This window comes from Microtus oregoni, unplaced genomic scaffold, assembly GCF_018167655.1.
Source record: "Microtus oregoni isolate MIOR12 unplaced genomic scaffold, Mior012 000001F_ref0000356, whole genome shotgun sequence".
Taxonomy (NCBI): Eukaryota; Metazoa; Chordata; class Mammalia; order Rodentia; family Cricetidae; genus Microtus; species Microtus oregoni.
Window position 1 is genome coordinate 13772102 of NW_024543060.1, and position 17251 is coordinate 13789352.

At 44.4% G+C, this 17251-nt stretch overlaps 1 protein-coding gene across 5 annotated transcripts in view; it reads right to left on the reverse strand.

The window, feature by feature from the left end:
• Positions 1-17251, reverse strand: part of Lrch1 (leucine rich repeats and calponin homology domain containing 1) — a 189620-nt gene that overhangs the window by 28148 nt on the left and 144221 nt on the right. For 2 of the 5 annotated variants that reach the window (XM_041666887.1, XM_041666877.1), the window contains exons 12-16: positions 13974-14063; positions 13833-13869; positions 5398-5451; positions 4570-4642; positions 1654-1758 (exon numbers count right to left, since the gene is read on the reverse strand). In XM_041666887.1, coding sequence (XP_041522821.1) covers positions 1654-1758; positions 4570-4642; positions 5398-5451; positions 13833-13869; positions 13974-14063 — 359 coding nt within the window. Of the gene's footprint in view, positions 1-1653; positions 1759-4178; positions 4260-4569; positions 4643-5392; positions 5452-13832; positions 13870-13973; positions 14064-17251 lie in introns of all 5 variants that reach the window. The other 3 variants (XM_041666903.1, XM_041666895.1, XM_041666912.1) reach the window with 2 other exon arrangements.

A 17251-nucleotide genomic window follows, 5' to 3' on the forward strand; every position in this document is an offset into this window, starting at 1 on the left:
AAAAAAAAAGTCCTCTGGTTTCAGAAATCATACCCAAGGAAATACCGACTCACACATAAGTGTTTCATACCAGGCTTATTTCTGGTAAGCAATATCACACCATGAACAACTGGGCTTTGAGAAGAACAGACACTCCTCTTTCTCGTTGGTCATTTATTCTTAAACTAAAGAACAGCTTGTGAACAAAGTTTCCACCAAATCCTCCTCAGCTCCCAGAATTTAAAGTAGGATAACATAAGGATGGGATTTTGTTTCAGGATCTTTTTTTTTTTTTAAATCATGCTTATTTTCAGTGAAAAATATTAGACCACCAGTTCTCAACTTGGGGATCAGGACTCCTTTGGGGATGAGCAACCCTTTCACAGGGGTCGCCTAAGACCATCAGAAAAATCAGATGTCTACAATTCCTAACAGTAGCAAAATTATAGTTATGAAGGAGCAATGAAATAATTTTACGGTAGGGGCCACCGCAGCATGAGGAACTATGTTAAAGGGCCATAATGCTAGGAAGGTTGAGAACCACTGATTTAGACAACTACGAAATACTATTATTTCTTGTAGAATCAGCCTATCAGAATATGCATTATTCTTTATTAGGCTGGAAATGTGGCTGAATTTTAAGCAGAGATTGCAGTGAGTGTTCTAACTTTATTTGCTAAGCACTGTAGAGATGACAGACGACATACCTGGCATCAGAAAACACACGTACTGCTGGTGTGTGCGGTGGTTAAGCCTCACATCTCATTTTACTGTTTTCTTCTATCCCTTTGGAGTTTGAGGTAAAGCGTTTACAATCAGCGTTAAACCAGAACAGAGATTTAGAGAGACGTGGTATATAGTTCTAAATAATTCAATTTTTATTTGAACTACTTGAGCTATCTAATAAGATTTTTAAAAACGGACACTTATGATCAGACGAACTCAGTATCCTCAGCATCCTAATGTGAGTGAGTTCACACCAAAAAAGAATAAAAATCAAAATGTATTAAAACTTTGGGGAAAAAAAAGAGTAATTTCCGTTTTAGAAATGTGAGTGAGTTCACACCAAAAAAGTATAAAAATCAAAATGTATTAAAACTTTGGGGAAAAAAAGAGTAATTTCCTTTTTAGACACTGCTCAATATCAACATTATTTCCAGTGCAAAACTCTAGGATTCACCATGATACCTTTAAATTGCCTTTAAAACCCCTATGTGGTAAATATAGACAATAAAAGATCAACCTTATTTTTTGAGGTACGGCTCCACTATATATATATGGCCTCAGGTGGCCTCAAACTCTACCCTCCTGCCTCAGCCTGCCCTATGCTGATGCTATAGGAGTGTATCACCACACCCACATTCTAAACCCCGATGTGTGAGCTCAAATCTTTGCAGATGAACAGACAAACCAACCAAACCCCAAGCAGAGCAGGTAGAGAGAAGAGAGCAGTGTGAAACCCTCCCCGGACTCAGCACCCTGGGGTACGTAAACTGTCCCACCATCAGCCCTTGGGCAAGAGCTCACATGCACTTGTCTAGACTTCGCCTTGGAGGCTTCCCGAGTAAGGAGCATGCAGGTCAGTATCTACTGTCTGTAGCTACACACTAAGCAATGTGTAGCACAGTCACTGGCTTATCCACAGAAACATTGAAGAAGAGACAAAACACCTACCATTGTCAGTGTCTCCTTCAGATGGAACACTGTAGCTAGAGTTGTCCCATGTTTGTGCCTGCGTAAGTTTGTTGAAGGAGATAGGAGGGAGAATGAGGGCTGGGTCTGCAGGAGAGCGAGAGAGCCAGGTGGACAGATGCACAAGGACCAGGGGGAACCAAAGGGGCCGCAGCATTTCACGCGTGGCATAGGGTTCGTATGGAAATGAAGTGGATTTTGTTACATGGGATTTAAATTCAAATGCACAATATACGAGGAGAATGAAGGATGGCGCATGGGATAAGAAGAACGATAAAAACCGAGCATTAGTTAGTACTCTTTGGTCACATACTTCGCATGCAGTTAATAGCCGTAATCTTAACAGTTCAACAAGCCTGCAGTCTAGAGTCCTAATGGGTCATGGCAGCAGAGGGCAGAACTCATCATTTATGCAGCTGAGAGGAAAAGGCCTACCCGCCGGCCTTTGCAGGCCCTTCTAACCACCTAACCAGCAGATACAACTGCACAGTTCAGCCAGAGCTGCAGGGCACATTAGACAAAGCTCAAAGTGGATAAATGTATCTGCTATTTAAAAACAAAAGGATTCCAAGAGTATTGCATATGCTAATGCTTTTTAAAAATCAAGACAGTAGATTTTAAAGACACTCCGTAAGGTTTCATAGGGTGTTTAACTAAGAACTAACCTCATCAACTCTTCCTTTAACCCTTGAAGTGCCTTAAAAATCACTTTTCAATGTTGCTCAATAAAAATGGTTTCTGAATATTCAGTACACATAACATAGAAGGAAAAAACCCTCATGAACTTCTGAGTTCGCTATTTATAAAATGATAAGACATCTTCTTATCTTTGGGCTCAATATCCAGAAAGTAATTTCACTGGGTAGTTAAGGAATCTGCAATTGGAAACTTGGGAAGGAAATAGCATATGTTTTCTCCAGCTTAAAATAATATTCTCATTTTTACCTCATCACAGAACTGGAATTGGGCACAGTGTGGGCACAAGGCAACCTCTGAGTTGGTGAGTTGAGGCTAGACTCTATAAACGCTTCAAAAGTCACTGAACCCATTTTATAACTAAATTACAGAGTCCACCATCCAAAAGACTGTCAATCTTTGGAGAGTCATCCAACTTTTGATTTCGATTATGAAATGTTTTTTTACATTCTTAGAGAACTGTCCAAAAGGCTTAAAATAGCCCGCAGCCCCAGATGAGGCAGTGGAGGCAGAACCGTGGTTACCTCCATCTCTCCCCGAACAGATCTGGGATTGTGGAAATCAAGGCACGGCCGAGATTTAGCTATATATGCCCAGTTTCATACATGAGGCAGCTGGTCACTTGAGTTTTATGCTATTTCATCTGGGCTTTTCCCTTCTAGAACATACTCTAGGGCTGGAGATATAGCTTGGTGGTAGAGCACTAGCCTGGCATCCGCAAGCCCCTGGGTTTAATTCCAGGACTGAAAACCAAAAGCAAAAAGATCTAGGAACTCTGATCCCTCTAGAAGCATTTTTCCCAACTGCCCCCCCCCCCCCACTCTGTTCTCATGGCCCGGAAACCTCCACACCTGGCCACACGCTGCCCATCAACCATGTGCTCCAAGAACAAAATATTTCCTTTCGTAAAGGAATCATCTTGTCTCTCCCATCATCTTGTCTCCCCCATCATCTCGTCTCCCCCATCATCTCGTCTCCCCCATCATCTATCTCGTCTCCCCCATCATCTCGTCTCCCCCATCATCTCGTCTCCCCCATCATCTCGTCTCCCCCATCATCTCGTCTCTCCCATCATCTCGTCTCCCCCATCTTCTCGTCTCCCCCATCATCTCGTCTCCCCCATCATCTATCTCGTCTCCCCCATCATCTCGTCTCTCCCATCATCTCGTCTCTCCCATCATCTTGTCTCTCCCATCATCTCGTCTCTCCCATCATCTCGTCTCCCCCATCATCTTGTCTCCCCCATCATCTCGTCTCTCCCATCATCTCGTCTCTCCCATCATCTCGTCTCCCCCATCATCTCGTCTCCCCCATCATCTCGTCTCTCCTATCATCTCGTCTCTCCCATCATCTTGTCTCTCCCATAGGTATCATTTCTTCAAGTCAGAGACTTGTAGTTTATCATGCTGTCACAAAGCTTTTCCCCCAAAAACTTAGAACACCTGTGTTTTCCTCCAGGTGTGCTTACATACACGTGTCCAGGCCTTTATTAGAACCCACTTCAAAGCATTATTGGTAAATACTAAAAAACCAAAACATTTAAAACAAAGGTGGTCCAAAAAAAAAAAAAAAGGCAGATAGCACCCAAGCTAGAAATATATAAAGAAAAGTACGGTTCTATCGCTAGTCCTTTTTAAAGACTGAGGGTAACTTTGCCCATTGCTATAATTTTTTTTTGTCGATATAGTAACACAAATCGAAATCAAGTAGGCCAAAGGCACTTTCCTGTAAGAATTCTCCCCCGACTCCTAACCACTCATATAAGCCTTAAAATGCTCACCCTCTTGTATGAGTCGATGCAGAGGCCTTACCAAGCTCAGAAAGCAACTGGGGACATCTTGGGGAGGACTCTGCCTTTAGGCTGCCCTTTAGCTCAGTGGGGCACCAGAAACCTTTAGGGTAAAGGGGACTCCTTTATTTTCTGTGGGGAGAAAGTTCAAGGGAACCTTCCTTCCCTACACTCAGGCTCCCTTTGCCACCAGCCCCTCTGCCGTGGTTCAAAAGAAAACAGGCTGCCCATGCCTGGAACCACAGACCAGAGAGCTCGAGACAGTCACCTGATCTCCCAGAGCTGCGGCTGCGCGGATGCCAGGACCCCAGCTGACTAGAGCTGGCCGTGTTCCTATTCCTCAGGTAGACATTTGAGAGGCCCTAGAGGCAATCAGAGTTATTCAGAATAAGAATCAGCAGAGGTCAACATACCTGAGCGAGGCTTCAGGCCAAAGGGAGCTGTGATGTTTGCAGTTGGAGACACTGAAGGCGAGTTCTCTCTCATCTGTGGGGTGAGAAGGGAAGACGATTGGGGCAAAAGGGAAGAACCAGATGTACTTGTAGGGTCAAGGATTATTATAAAAGCACTCTGCATTTCGCTATTCCTGCAAAGTGATGGAGTCCTGGCTTCATTCTTGGCTACAGAAAAAAACATCATTCTGTAAATGCTTCAAGAGGCAGCCAGCAGACTGTTTCCAGGCACCCTGGTAAACTGCGTTACTAGCAGTGTTTTTGTGGTTGCATTCAATTTTTTACTTGCTTGCTATAAAAATATTTTGTGGTGACGTAACGCTGGCGACCCACTCCTCCGACACAGCTGAACACATGTGTGCAGTCATCCCAAAGGGCACACGAGGAAGCCTCTCCAGCTCGGAGGGATGAAATAGCTACCGCTGAGCAGACAACTCCTCTACCCAGCAACTGCACGCTGATCCCACACATGCGACAACCACGGCAACGCCACCTGAGTGACTTTCTGATGTGTTCTGTAAAGACATCCCCATCCCTAGTTTCCAAAAGCTATTTCTCATGAAATGAACCTTTAGTTATATAGACAGCCAAACAGGTTTGTGACAGTGGCAACTAACGAAAGACCCCAGAGACCGTCCACTAACTCATTCACCCCAGCGTTAGAGACTGCTCATTTCTCCATCCACTAACTCGTCCATCCCAGTGTGAGAGAGTGCCCATTTCTGCTAAAGAAACTTCAGTTCGGTCTTCATGAACTACCTCAGCTTCCATTCATCTCAGGAACCTTACCTCGTTTGGAGAATACTGGCTCCCATTGCTCTGTAACATCAGGTCGTTTTGCACCTTAAGGAAGAGACAAATGCACAAATTCTGTTAGCCTGTGAGAAAGATGAGGCAAGGACAGCATCTTTCCTTCCTATTTCCATCATAGCCCTGGCCCCAGAAGCACACGCTGGCAAAAGTTGAATTAATCTGAGTGTGAGGTAGTGAAGAGGATCATATTGCTACTTTCTAAAGCTACACAGTGGTAGTCATAGAAGAAAGAAAAGTATCCGGAGGAGAGCACAGACTAAGATAAGAGATCCCTGGTATAGGGACCCTTCCCAAGTACCTGTGAACACATCTTACCTGGCTGGGTTACCAAACTGCCTGCTAGTTAGTTCCCTTCTCCATTTAAATTATGGGTTTTTAGAAATGTTCCAAGCTAGTAATTCCAAATATCCAGTAGCACACTGGGAGCTTTTAGTAAGTACACATGCCTGAACCTCAAGTGACCTTGAGAAGCCTCATTCACACGCCAGTGGCAATCACTGATTACAAGAAACACTATTGGACCAACCGTGACTTACATATGATTGCAAATACATACAAAGTTTAGGGGTAGGTATAAACACCTTCATACATGCCTTCACAAAAGTGTAAATCCAAGATGCCCATTCTGTTGAGAAGTGCTATTTAAAAATAGTCCTCATTTGTATGAGCCAAAGTGAAAACTACCTTTAGAATAAGATGTCATCCATGTCCCTACCCAGTCAAGGGTCTTTGTTAGAACTGCCAGCAAGGGTTTTCACGCTGACTCTGTAAGAGACTTCTTCCAGTTTTCCTCACTGTTCCCTCAAAACCTTCCTCTTTTCGATCCCATTTCTGTCCAAACCATCGGGGTACATTCTCACTGCATGGCCACAAAGATAGATCCCCAATTACACGTGGCCAGTCTTCTAAACACGGTTCAGGAAGATGGCGTGCGTGGAGGCAGATCTTCTACAAGCCTTGCCTCACCTTTTGGTCAAGCTAAGTGTCCTCCCCTCATGCCACACTCGCACACCCTTTCCCGAAGAACACAGAAAACAGACCCGGGACGGCAAACCGCACCATATTCTTCTCAGGATGTTTTCAACATCAACATCTCTTAGCCACTCAACAATTTCACTACTTTACAGTGCTCGCTCTCCAATCCTCCACACCCAAAGAGCCATACCTAGCACACGCAGGCAACATATGCTTGCAAACCGATGGGGGTCTGGTGAAAAGGGGTGCAAACACGTAGCCAAACACCAAACGTGACCTCAGAAGCAGGACCAGCAGCCTGACTTTCATCTCCTTCATCACATCAGACCAGCTGCTCATCCCTTCCTTTTGGAAGTTACAGAGAGCTGCCTGCTGTGGACCCAAAGCTGCCTTGAGAAGGAAGAGAATGCCTTATGCCAAAACCGCTACTCACTGAGGCAAAGAAAGCATGCTCACAGCATACTAAAATAGCCGAGAGCACTGTAAGCCGAACAGAGACAAGTTCAGGAACCTTTGACCCCTAGAAGCTCTGCTTCCTTCCTTGTGCTCCGGCAATCTTAGAAACAGGTAAGTTTGGTTTTCAGACAGGGTCTCACTCTACAGTCTAGGCTCACCTTGAACTTGGAATCCTCCTGCCTCAGGGTCAGAATTATGGGTATGTGCCACCATCTGCAACCACACAGGCTGCACTTTTGTGGGAAGGCGGGACAGTAAGCTGGACCTGTCTCGGCCTGGCCAGAACCTAAGCTCACCCTGGGGGACAATGTGCAGCTACGGCTTGGATGATAACAGACCTCAGCACCTGGCTTTGTGCAAGTCTTGCCGAATCAAAACGAGACACAGACAAAATCATGAACTGGGCTCAGTCTATATTTAGCACATAGTTATCCTCTTCTGCCCTCTGCAAACTCATTCCATATTCCTGGAAGCTCTGCTCATGACCTCCTAAGTGTGCTGGGCTTCTTGCCGTCTGCCAAGCCAAGCTTTGATGGAAAGGTTTGACGCAATCAGGCCTCGCGAAAGTTTGGACTGTAACAAGACTGAACACAAAGAGAAGGCAACGCAGTGTGATGAAATAGCTGGGCCTACCCATTACCATAGTAACGGACCCAGCCCATCACTCAGCCTTGAGTTTCATGTCCTGTATCCATGAATGGGTCGTGCTAACTCCTGCATTTCCTAATAGTCATCTGGAATATACACTGCTAAGAGCTGGACCTTCATGGTCTTTGAAGTTTCCATGGTTACACACGGTAGCATCCAGAGAATATTTATTGAAGAGATGGAAGTAGAACATCCTGACTTCATGAAGGTTTGACTTAGAAAATTTCTGCTTTCCTCTCGCGTAAAGATGCACCAATCCAACCATCACCATTTTGTTTTCCACTTTTTTTTTTTTTTAAAGACGGGGTTTCACACAGTCCTGGCCTGCCTCAAGCTCCTCATATAGCCAAGGCTAGCACCAAACTCCTGATCCTCCTGACTCCGCCTCCTGAGTGCTGGTGTCATAGGTGTACGCTACCATGTCATTTACTGAATGGCTTCGGTACAACGGTCAACATGTTACTTCAGATTCTATTATGAAGTAGGCACTATATGAAATGATTTTGCCTCACTGCAAGCTAACAAGTACTCTGAACCCATCAGCAGTCGGCGAGGCAAAGCGACAGTGCCCACTAGGGTACGTGGCTTAAAGACATTTTCAAGGTAATGTTTTTAACTTAGCAAGAGTTTATTGGGAACAGAAACCCCTTGTAAGTCAAGAAGCACCTGTGTTGATAAGGCAGATAAACTATGAGGCACATGATGGGGCACCCAGTAAGCCTTTTATCTTCCTCCATATCAGGAGTCTTTTTGAATAGGGACACAATGTTGGAATTGTGCCCTGAGGTTGCAGTGAAGCTTTTTTTTTTTTCTGTCTAGAAGTCTAGAGTCGTCCTCACTCTGAAGTCATGCAGTAGGAGAGTCGGAGAGTCACAGGGAGCTGAAGCATTTCTGCACAGACTTGTCATCAGTCACATGGGGAAAATCAAGTAATCATAACACAGTGATGGAATAGGCTTAGCTAATACTCGTTTGAATTAATACAAGCAATGGTAGAGAGGACACAGCAAGCCCCCAAATCTGATGGCCTGGGAAAAGCACACAACAGCACCTCAGCAATATCCAAACTGAGAATGCAGAATCTCAATCGTGAGGAAACGTGAGACAAACAGCAAAGGAAGAACATTCCATTGGGCGGGGGGGGGGGGGGGGGGGGGCCGCTCCGGAACTGTAGCTCAGTTAGTAGAGTACTGGCCTAGCATACACGAGACCCTGGGTTAATTTCCAGCACTAATAACCTTGACTTGGCGGTGCACACCTGTAATCCTGACACTCCAGAGGTGGAGGCAGAACAGACAGAAGCTCAAGATCACCATCTGATACACAGCGGGTCTGAGGCCAGCCTGGGGTACATTCGACCCTAGCTACAAAAAAAAAAAAAAAAAAAAAAGGCCTGGCTGGGGCTATGGTGGCACCTGTCTATAATCCCAGAATTTGGGAGCGAGGAGTAAAATGATTAGGAGTTCAAGGCTATCTTCTGAACTATGAAAGTTTGAGAACAGCCTGGGCTACACAAGATTCAATTTCAAAACACCAAAACAGAAGAGGCCTGCATTCTCCACACTTTCAACAACGTAGCATCGTCGTTCTCAGAAATGTTGCAAAGCAAAGGAGACAATAAAAAGACCAGAGAGATGTGTCAACCAAACGCAAAGCCTGACACTAGTCGGACGCCCACACCAACTTTAAATCAACTGATATATCTGGAATCAGGAGGGCCGATGACAGGCAAGCAGCCAATCAGCATACACTTAGGAAGTGGAGGACGGAAATGTGTCCACAGAAGAGGAATATACCCGACGTGACACCGACTTGCTAGGGAGAGCGGAGAGTGGCCTGCACGCTCTCGGCTCTGTCAAAGAACTGCAGATGTGGAGAAAAGGGAGAGGTTCCACACAACAGAACAGATGCAGGAAAGCACCAGGCTGACTCTCCCTGCCCAAAGGGAAGGGGCTGGAAGTCTGCACTTCAGAAATCTTGGGTTTGAAATATTTGTAAATACATATTAGGAGCTTGGAAACAGGATCTTAATTTACACAGTTTGCATTCATTTCATGTATGCCCTACAAATCTGAGGGGATTTGATTCTGTGTTTTCAAAACTTTGACCTGTCATATGAGACCAAGTGCAGAATTTTATACCTGTGGTGTCCTGGTAGTGCTAAAAAGAGTTTTGTAACATCTTAGATTTGCATACTAACAATATTTAGCCCGTACTGAAAAATCTATGTGGTAGATTATAATATTTTTTATAACTTTTATAGAACCTGTAATTTATTTTTATAATCCTTTTGAAGTAAAAATATTTTCAAATATGAAAGTTTTTCAAAAAGTAAGTCACCAGGGAGGGGCTGGGGAGACAGCTCAGGGGTTAAGAACGCTTCTTTTAAAAGACCTAGATTTGACTCTCAGGATGCACATGGCAATTTATAAACATCTGTAACTCCAGTAACGGGATGTGTGGCCCTCTTCTGATCCCCGTGGGCACCAGGCATGCATGTAGTACACACAAGAGCAAAACACTCATATGCATTAAAAAATCTTTTAAAAAGTGGGTCTACAGAAAACCAAACTCATTCTCAGAGAGCATAAGAAACCAGAACACGGCTGCCTGCAAATCAAAGTCCCCTGATGTTCAATCCTGGTTCACTTGCAAAGGTGGCGCTGTGATTCTGTCTGAAGACTACACCAATAACAACAACAGAGCAGGAGAATAGCAGCTAGCATTTACCTGCCGCTGCTGGGAGATTTCTTCTGAATCATCTCATTTGAGATGTACAATAGCTATTATTATAGACTGAAGATGACCAAAACTAAAAGTAAAGTTTAGAGAGGTTAATTAAGTTCCACAGAAGTTAGCAATTCAAAGGCAGGATAGCTACATGATGTAAACACTAGCCCCTGACGTTAACAATGTAACCATACTCTACAAACCCAGCTCATCCCCTTTACATGTCTTTTTTTCCTCATTTCTTTGGCACAGGCATGTTGAGTGTGAAACTGCTTTTTTACTTCACAGAACGTGTGCAGGCAGCTCCAGGACATGTACTGGTTTGTAGGGAACCTCAGTATTTCAAGTAGCCATCTTGAACCCACTCCCGGAATAGGCTCTGTGGTGGTCCGAGTGACAATGGTCCCCACAGGCTTATAAATTTGAATGCTTGATCCCAAGTCGGTAGAAATGCTTAGGAAGGATTAGGAGGTGTGGCCTCATTGGAGGAGGTATGTCTCTGAAAGAAGACTTTGTGGTTTCCAAAGTCCACGCCATTTCCGCCAGATGGTTCCTTCTGCTGCCTGCTTATGAACTGAGCTGTAAGCTCTCAGCTACTGCTCTGGCTCCATATCTGCCTAGATGCCACCATGCTCCCCTCTATGATGATCACTGACTCTTAACCCTCTGGAACCAGGAGCCCTAAGTTAAACATGTTCTTTTGTAACCTGCCTTGGTCATGGTGTTTTATCACAGCAATAGGAAAGCAGTCAGAAATTGGTACCAGGCAGGGAGCTAGTGTGACCGGCCGGACCATGCTGTGTTTCAGAGAAAGGTTGAAAATGTGGGGACTTAGAACTAGGAAAGCAGTTGGATGCTGTAAGCATGGCTTAACAGAGCTAGCCTAGTAGGAGCGTGGAAGACAGCAGTGCCAAGAGCAATGGGACTATGGAGACCAAGTACAGGTGGTTTCTGAGAAGGACAATATTAGCAACTGGGCTAGAGACCATTCTTGGGATATTTTAGCAAAGAATGTGGTTAGTTTTTGCCCTTATCCTAAGAATCTGCCTGAAGCTAAATTGAAAAGCTTGAGACTAGTTTCTTTCGCAGAAGATATCTGAAGACAGACTCACATTTATTAAATTGTGCAGTTATTAGCAATAACTCTTACACAGCTCTACCATGAAAAGTATCCAGCAAGACAAGAAAAAATTCTACAGGTACAGTTTGAGAAGAAAAAGAGCACCAGGAAATTGAAGGTTGGAGCCCAGGCTTGTGCTGAAAGAGATAAGAAGATGCTAAATGCCAAATGGGGCAAAAGGAGGGGTGCCGTCAGGGCATGGCCCCACCCAGCTAGTCTGCAACGTCTGGAAAAGGGCCCAGACATTTTCTGGTGCTAAAAAAAGCATCCAACCAGAGCTTGTGTAAATGATATTCAAGGAGAGAATCAGGCTCCATCCAGCAAGGACAGTTGAATTTGGCGGCACTGGTGATGTCTGGTTTAGTTAGGACGGACCTGGGAGAGAAGGGGTGGAGGGACCTTCCCCTATGGCAGTGGTTCTCAACCTGTGGGCTGTGACACCCATAGAGGTCACATATTATTTATCCTGCCTATCAAATATTTATATTACAATTCATAATAGTAGCAAAATTACAATCATGAAGTAGCAATGGAATAATTTTTATGGTTGGCGTCACCACACATGAGGAACTGTGTTAATGGGTCACAGTGTTAGGAAGGTTGGGAACCACTGCTCCATGGTTAAAGAGAGTTCTGAGGTCAAGTGTATGGCAGGGAAGTCCCTGCATGGAAGTCCCAAAAGGCCAATGCGTGAAGCCACAGGAGTGAAGCCTAGATTGTGTTAGAGCCCCGAGAACACTGGAGTGCCAGAATCACAGGATGTCTGCCAGAGAGAGCTGCAGACAGGGAATGGAACCAACCCAAGAGAGAGAAGGGTGCTGCAGTCAACAGAGTTGGAAAGGCAGAGCCACTAAGCATTTTGACATCAGACATGGAATTACAGCTTGCCCTGCTGAATTGTTTTGACTTTTCTTTGATCCACTATGACACCATTCCTCCTTTTGTGGAATGGTGATAGATATTCTAGGCCATTGTATACTGGGACTATGCAAGGGGTTACAGCTGCTTTGGGTCTCAGAAGAGACTCTGAAACTGTAAAAGACTATGGGGGCTTTTGAAGTTGGACTGAAATGCACTTTTGCATTATGATATGGCCACAAGCCTATGGGGCCGGAGGAGTAAAACACAGTGATTAGAATGAAATGGCTCCCATGGGCTCACAGAGCTGAATGCTCAGTCCCCAGCTGGTGAAACTGTTTGGCAAGGTTAGGGGGTGTGGCCTTGTTGGAGAAGGAATGTCAGTGGAAGCTGGTTTTGAGGTTTCAAAGCCCATGCCATTCCCAGCTAGTGCGCTCTCCCCGCCCCCTACCGCCATGGTCCCTGGCACAACAGTCACAGATTCTAAACCTCTGGGGCCCCAAATTAAACATTTTCTTTTATATGCCCTGATCACGGTGTTTCATCACAGCAATAGAAAAACGGGCTGTAACCCCCAAACTACTAGCACAGAACCACCTTTCTACAATGGGGATAAGCTTTCTCCAGGATCTGTCTTAGTTTTATGTCAAAAATGTTTTCCCTATGACCACCAAGATTTCTTTCCATGTAACTCTATCTAATCCTGACCCCAAAGATTCCCGCCAGCTTCTCATTATAATATTCTTTTATATCCGTGTATGCACCTATGTGTATGCAAATGTGGAAACCAGGTGTCAACATCTGGACTCTTCCTCAATCATTCTCCATCTTATTTTTTTTTTGAGAAGGAATCTCTAGCTCTGTGGTTCTCAACCTGTGGGTTACAATCCCTTTGGGAGTCCAATGACCCTTTCACAGGGGTGCCATATTCTGCATGTCAGATCTTTACATCATAATTCATAACAGTAACAAAATTATGGTTATGAAGTAGCAACAAAAATAATTTTATGGTTGGGGGTCACCACAACATGAGGAATTGTATAAAAGGGTCATAGTCTTAGGAAGGCTGAGAACCACTGTTGTATCTGAACCTGGGGCTTTACCCATTCAGCAAGGCTGGCTAACCAGTGATCTCTAGAGATGCTCCTGTCTCCATCTTGTAACACTGATTACAGCTATCGGCTGCCAGGCCTGGCTTCTTACACAGATGCTGAGGATCTGAATGCAGATCTTTATGCTTGTGTGGACATCTGTCTCCTAACTCCGAATAAATTCCTTTAATCTTCCCAGACGTCCTCAGCTCATTTCATCATGTCCCTGAGGTTCTTCCTGTGACCAGACTTTTTTTCTCAGCTCTAGTGTCTGAATCAAATGGGCCTCCCTCCCATTTCTAACCCGACATAGGCTTCCTATACATGTTTGGTGGCCACTGTCTGACCCAAAGAGTTTATCCTGGCAAAGAAATGCAGAGAATCTAACACAACCAGCCAACTCTCATCTTTCAGGAAAGGCGAGGGACAGTGGCTAACAGACCTAGAGAACAAAAGCAGGAAACGGGTAACATGTGTCATGAACTAACGCTGCTACTGTCCTCCCACAGTGCAATGCCAAGCTCTGTCCTTACCTCACACTCTGGAGACGTCTGTAGCTGCATCTGACCACTGCAGGAAGGCAGGGAAGAAAAAGAGACAAAGTGAATTTGGAAATTCAAAAATGCATTGTTGTAAAAACAGAAAATATACTTAATTATGAACGGTGAACGTACTTGAACGTAGGATCAGGTAATTCTAAGGCTTCTGCAGAGCCCATGGGGTACAGGTTCAAAATACTCCTCTCTGTGATGTCGGTGCTCAGACTAAAGAGGAGGGAAAAGAGACAGAAGTCAAATCATTAAATTTCCAATGAACTCTACTGGCCAGTGTACTATACAAACTTAAGTGACACGCAAAGCCTGCCTTCAGAATTAAGAGGAAGGCTTTCCAAATATGCTTCTTTCCCAACATAGTTTCCTATCAGCTGTTTACACCTAACTCCAATTTATGAATAAAATGGCATAATAATTGCTGATAAAATCATGATCTTAATGATGTACTTACAGACACACACCAAGGTGCTCACGCGTTAATATGACAGCACCGACGACATCTGGTTTTGACTGCAAAGTCTTTTTTTTTTTTTTAAGATTTATTTATTTATTATGTATACAGTGTTCTGGCGTGTATGACTGCAGGCCAGAAGAGAGCACCAGATCTCATTACAGATGGCTGTGAGCCACCATGTGGTTGCTGGGAAGTGAACTCAGGACTTCTAAAAGAGCAGTCAGTGCTCTTAACCTCTGAGCCATCTCTCCAGCCCCCCTGCAAAGTCTTTCTGAGTTACAACGCTACAATTAAAAATTAAGAATCTGAAACCGGGTGTTGGTGGTGCATGCCTTAATCCCAGCACTCGGGAGGCAGAGGTAGGTGGATCTCTGTGAGTTCAAGGCCAGCCTGGTCTACAAGAACTAGTTCCAGGACAGACTCCATTGCTACAAGGAAACCCTGTCTTGAAAAACCAAAACAAGAATCCACTGGCTCATAAGAATACTACCAAAAAAAAAAATCAAGCTTGTCGAATTTATTTCAATTCTTTCAAAATGCAGAACAAGTATATGGAAGTAGCCAACGGAGTGGAAAAGAAAGTGTCCCACATGAAATGGTTTCGACATGGGCCTTGATACGTCAAGTTAGGCATCGTTTGGAAATCTGTCGGGATGGTCTCCTACAGAGCTGCACACACCTGCCATTCTGCAAACTGGGCATGCTCAGTGACTCATCTCGTCTCATATACTCCAGAGCTTGTCTGTCTAACTCAGTGGTTCTCAATCTTCCTAACGTTGCGATCCTTTGATACGGTTCCTCAACATACAGGTGACACCCAACCATAAAACTGTTTTCATTGCTACTCTATAACTATACTTTTGCTACTGTTATGAATCATAATGCAAGTATCTGATAAGCAGATGCTCTTAGGTGACACTATGAAAGGGTCATCAGAGCCCACAGAGGGTCAAACCACAGAATGAGAACCGCTGGTCTAGAGGATACCAACCCAACCTACTTCCCAACAGAGAACACTGAGACCCCGGTACAGACCCTTTCCTCCCAGTCTTCCTGTTTTATGACGGGGTCCTAACCCACACAGCAGGACACAGCTATTTCCACAAAACTAGGACCTGCTTTTCTTTTCTCTTTCGCCTTGAGAATCACCTGCTAAAACCAAAAACGTTTACTAGTAGAGTAAGGACAAAACACTCAAAAACACAGAAAACTGGAGCCCTCTCCCCGTGACGTCGGTGTTCCAGCTCTCCACTCTGGCTTCCGTGCCCTTCCTCCCTCGTGCCTATCCTCTGCCCCTCACCCCTCACACTGCTTTCTCCTGCACCTGACTCTCACAGCCCCAGTTCTCCGCCCTACGATGTCATGTGGCTGTTTGATGGGTGTTCCATCTGCAGAAGTGTTCACTACGCGCTCAACTGAAGCTGTCGCCTCACTCCTCAGCCGGCCATGCCCTCCCGCCATATTCTCGTCATCGGATGATGAGACACCAGCAGCCCAGGTCTTGGAAGATCCACAGCAAAATACTTTAATGTATTTCCTTCCAGATTTGTTTCAGTCTCTTACGCAATTGGGACCTAATTATGTATCTACAACTGAACTCTAACTATGCATTTTTAAATTAAACTTTTTAGAAGTTAGTATTAAATAAGGACCATTTCAGCACCAATGGTAACAATAGCCATAAAACATATTTAAAATACTCCCAAACGGTTCATTTCCTTTTTTCTAAATATTGCTGTTAAAGTTATCCATTTCTCATCAAACAAAACAACAGTTCCTGTCCTTTTGTTCCTTAAGGAAATTTCCCAAGTCATTTGAAAGGGCCATATATTTTTAAATTCTTGCTTACATACTACTAAAGGACTTAAATGTCTGACCACGTTAGTTTTATTATAACTGTTTCTATATTATTTCAAATCCTTACAACCCTAAGAGGCAAGTGGGTTCTCTACTTTGTAGATTCATCTTAGAGAAATGGGATTCGGGTGCTGGAACTGGGTCAAAACCAGCTTCTGGGTGACTCAAAGTCTGCTCTTAGCACCAGCCATGCTATGTCCTGATTCTCTGTACGCGCACACACGGGCTCACACCTCAAATCAATCAATGTCCTCAGAGTTACAATGCTTTTCATGGGCCAGCAAGATGGTTCATTGGAGAAAGGTGCTCGCTGCTAAGTCTGACCTGAGTTCAGTCCCGAGATCCTCATGGTGGGAGGAGAAGATCAGACTCCTTTAAGTTGCCCCATGGTCTCTCTACACATGCTGTAGAGTGTGCTAGCTCCCTCGCCTGCACCCACTCTCGTTCCCTCTCTTACACATACACAGTCAGTTTAACGCTAAAAACTTTAGATGTTTTTCAACCAATTGCTAAAGATTTCCAGTCATACACAAACGGACATTCCACTACTCTTAAAGGGCCAGAGGACACCGCAGAAGGTGCTGCCTGGACTGTTGAGCCACCTTGTTTATAAATTCCAGCTAAAAGTGATGTGTGTGCAATAGCCACGTTCACAGTAAGACCCCATCGTCTTCGCATTCCTGGGACTCCTGGGAAATTTAGATGAAGAGGTTTAGGGCTATTCCTGCAGTAGCTACGTAGTTAGTATCTCACATCAGACACTGCTGGGCTAAAAAGGAGCTTTGTCTGTGGAAATTATATTATCTAAGAAATTCTCTCTCTCTCTCATATACATAAACACACACACACGCGCATGCACACACACACACACACACACAGAGAGAGAGAGAGAGAGAGAGAGAGAGAGAGAGAGAGAGAGAGAGAATATATGTCCCTGATAGAGCCCAATTCAAAGTTAAGGAATCTACAACCCAAATCTTTAGAAATACATTGGCTGATTATCATATACCTAGCACTACTAGAAATACACAGAGGATGTAAATTTCCATCCTTAATAGAATTTGTTTATGTTTTGTGCTTCTAGCAC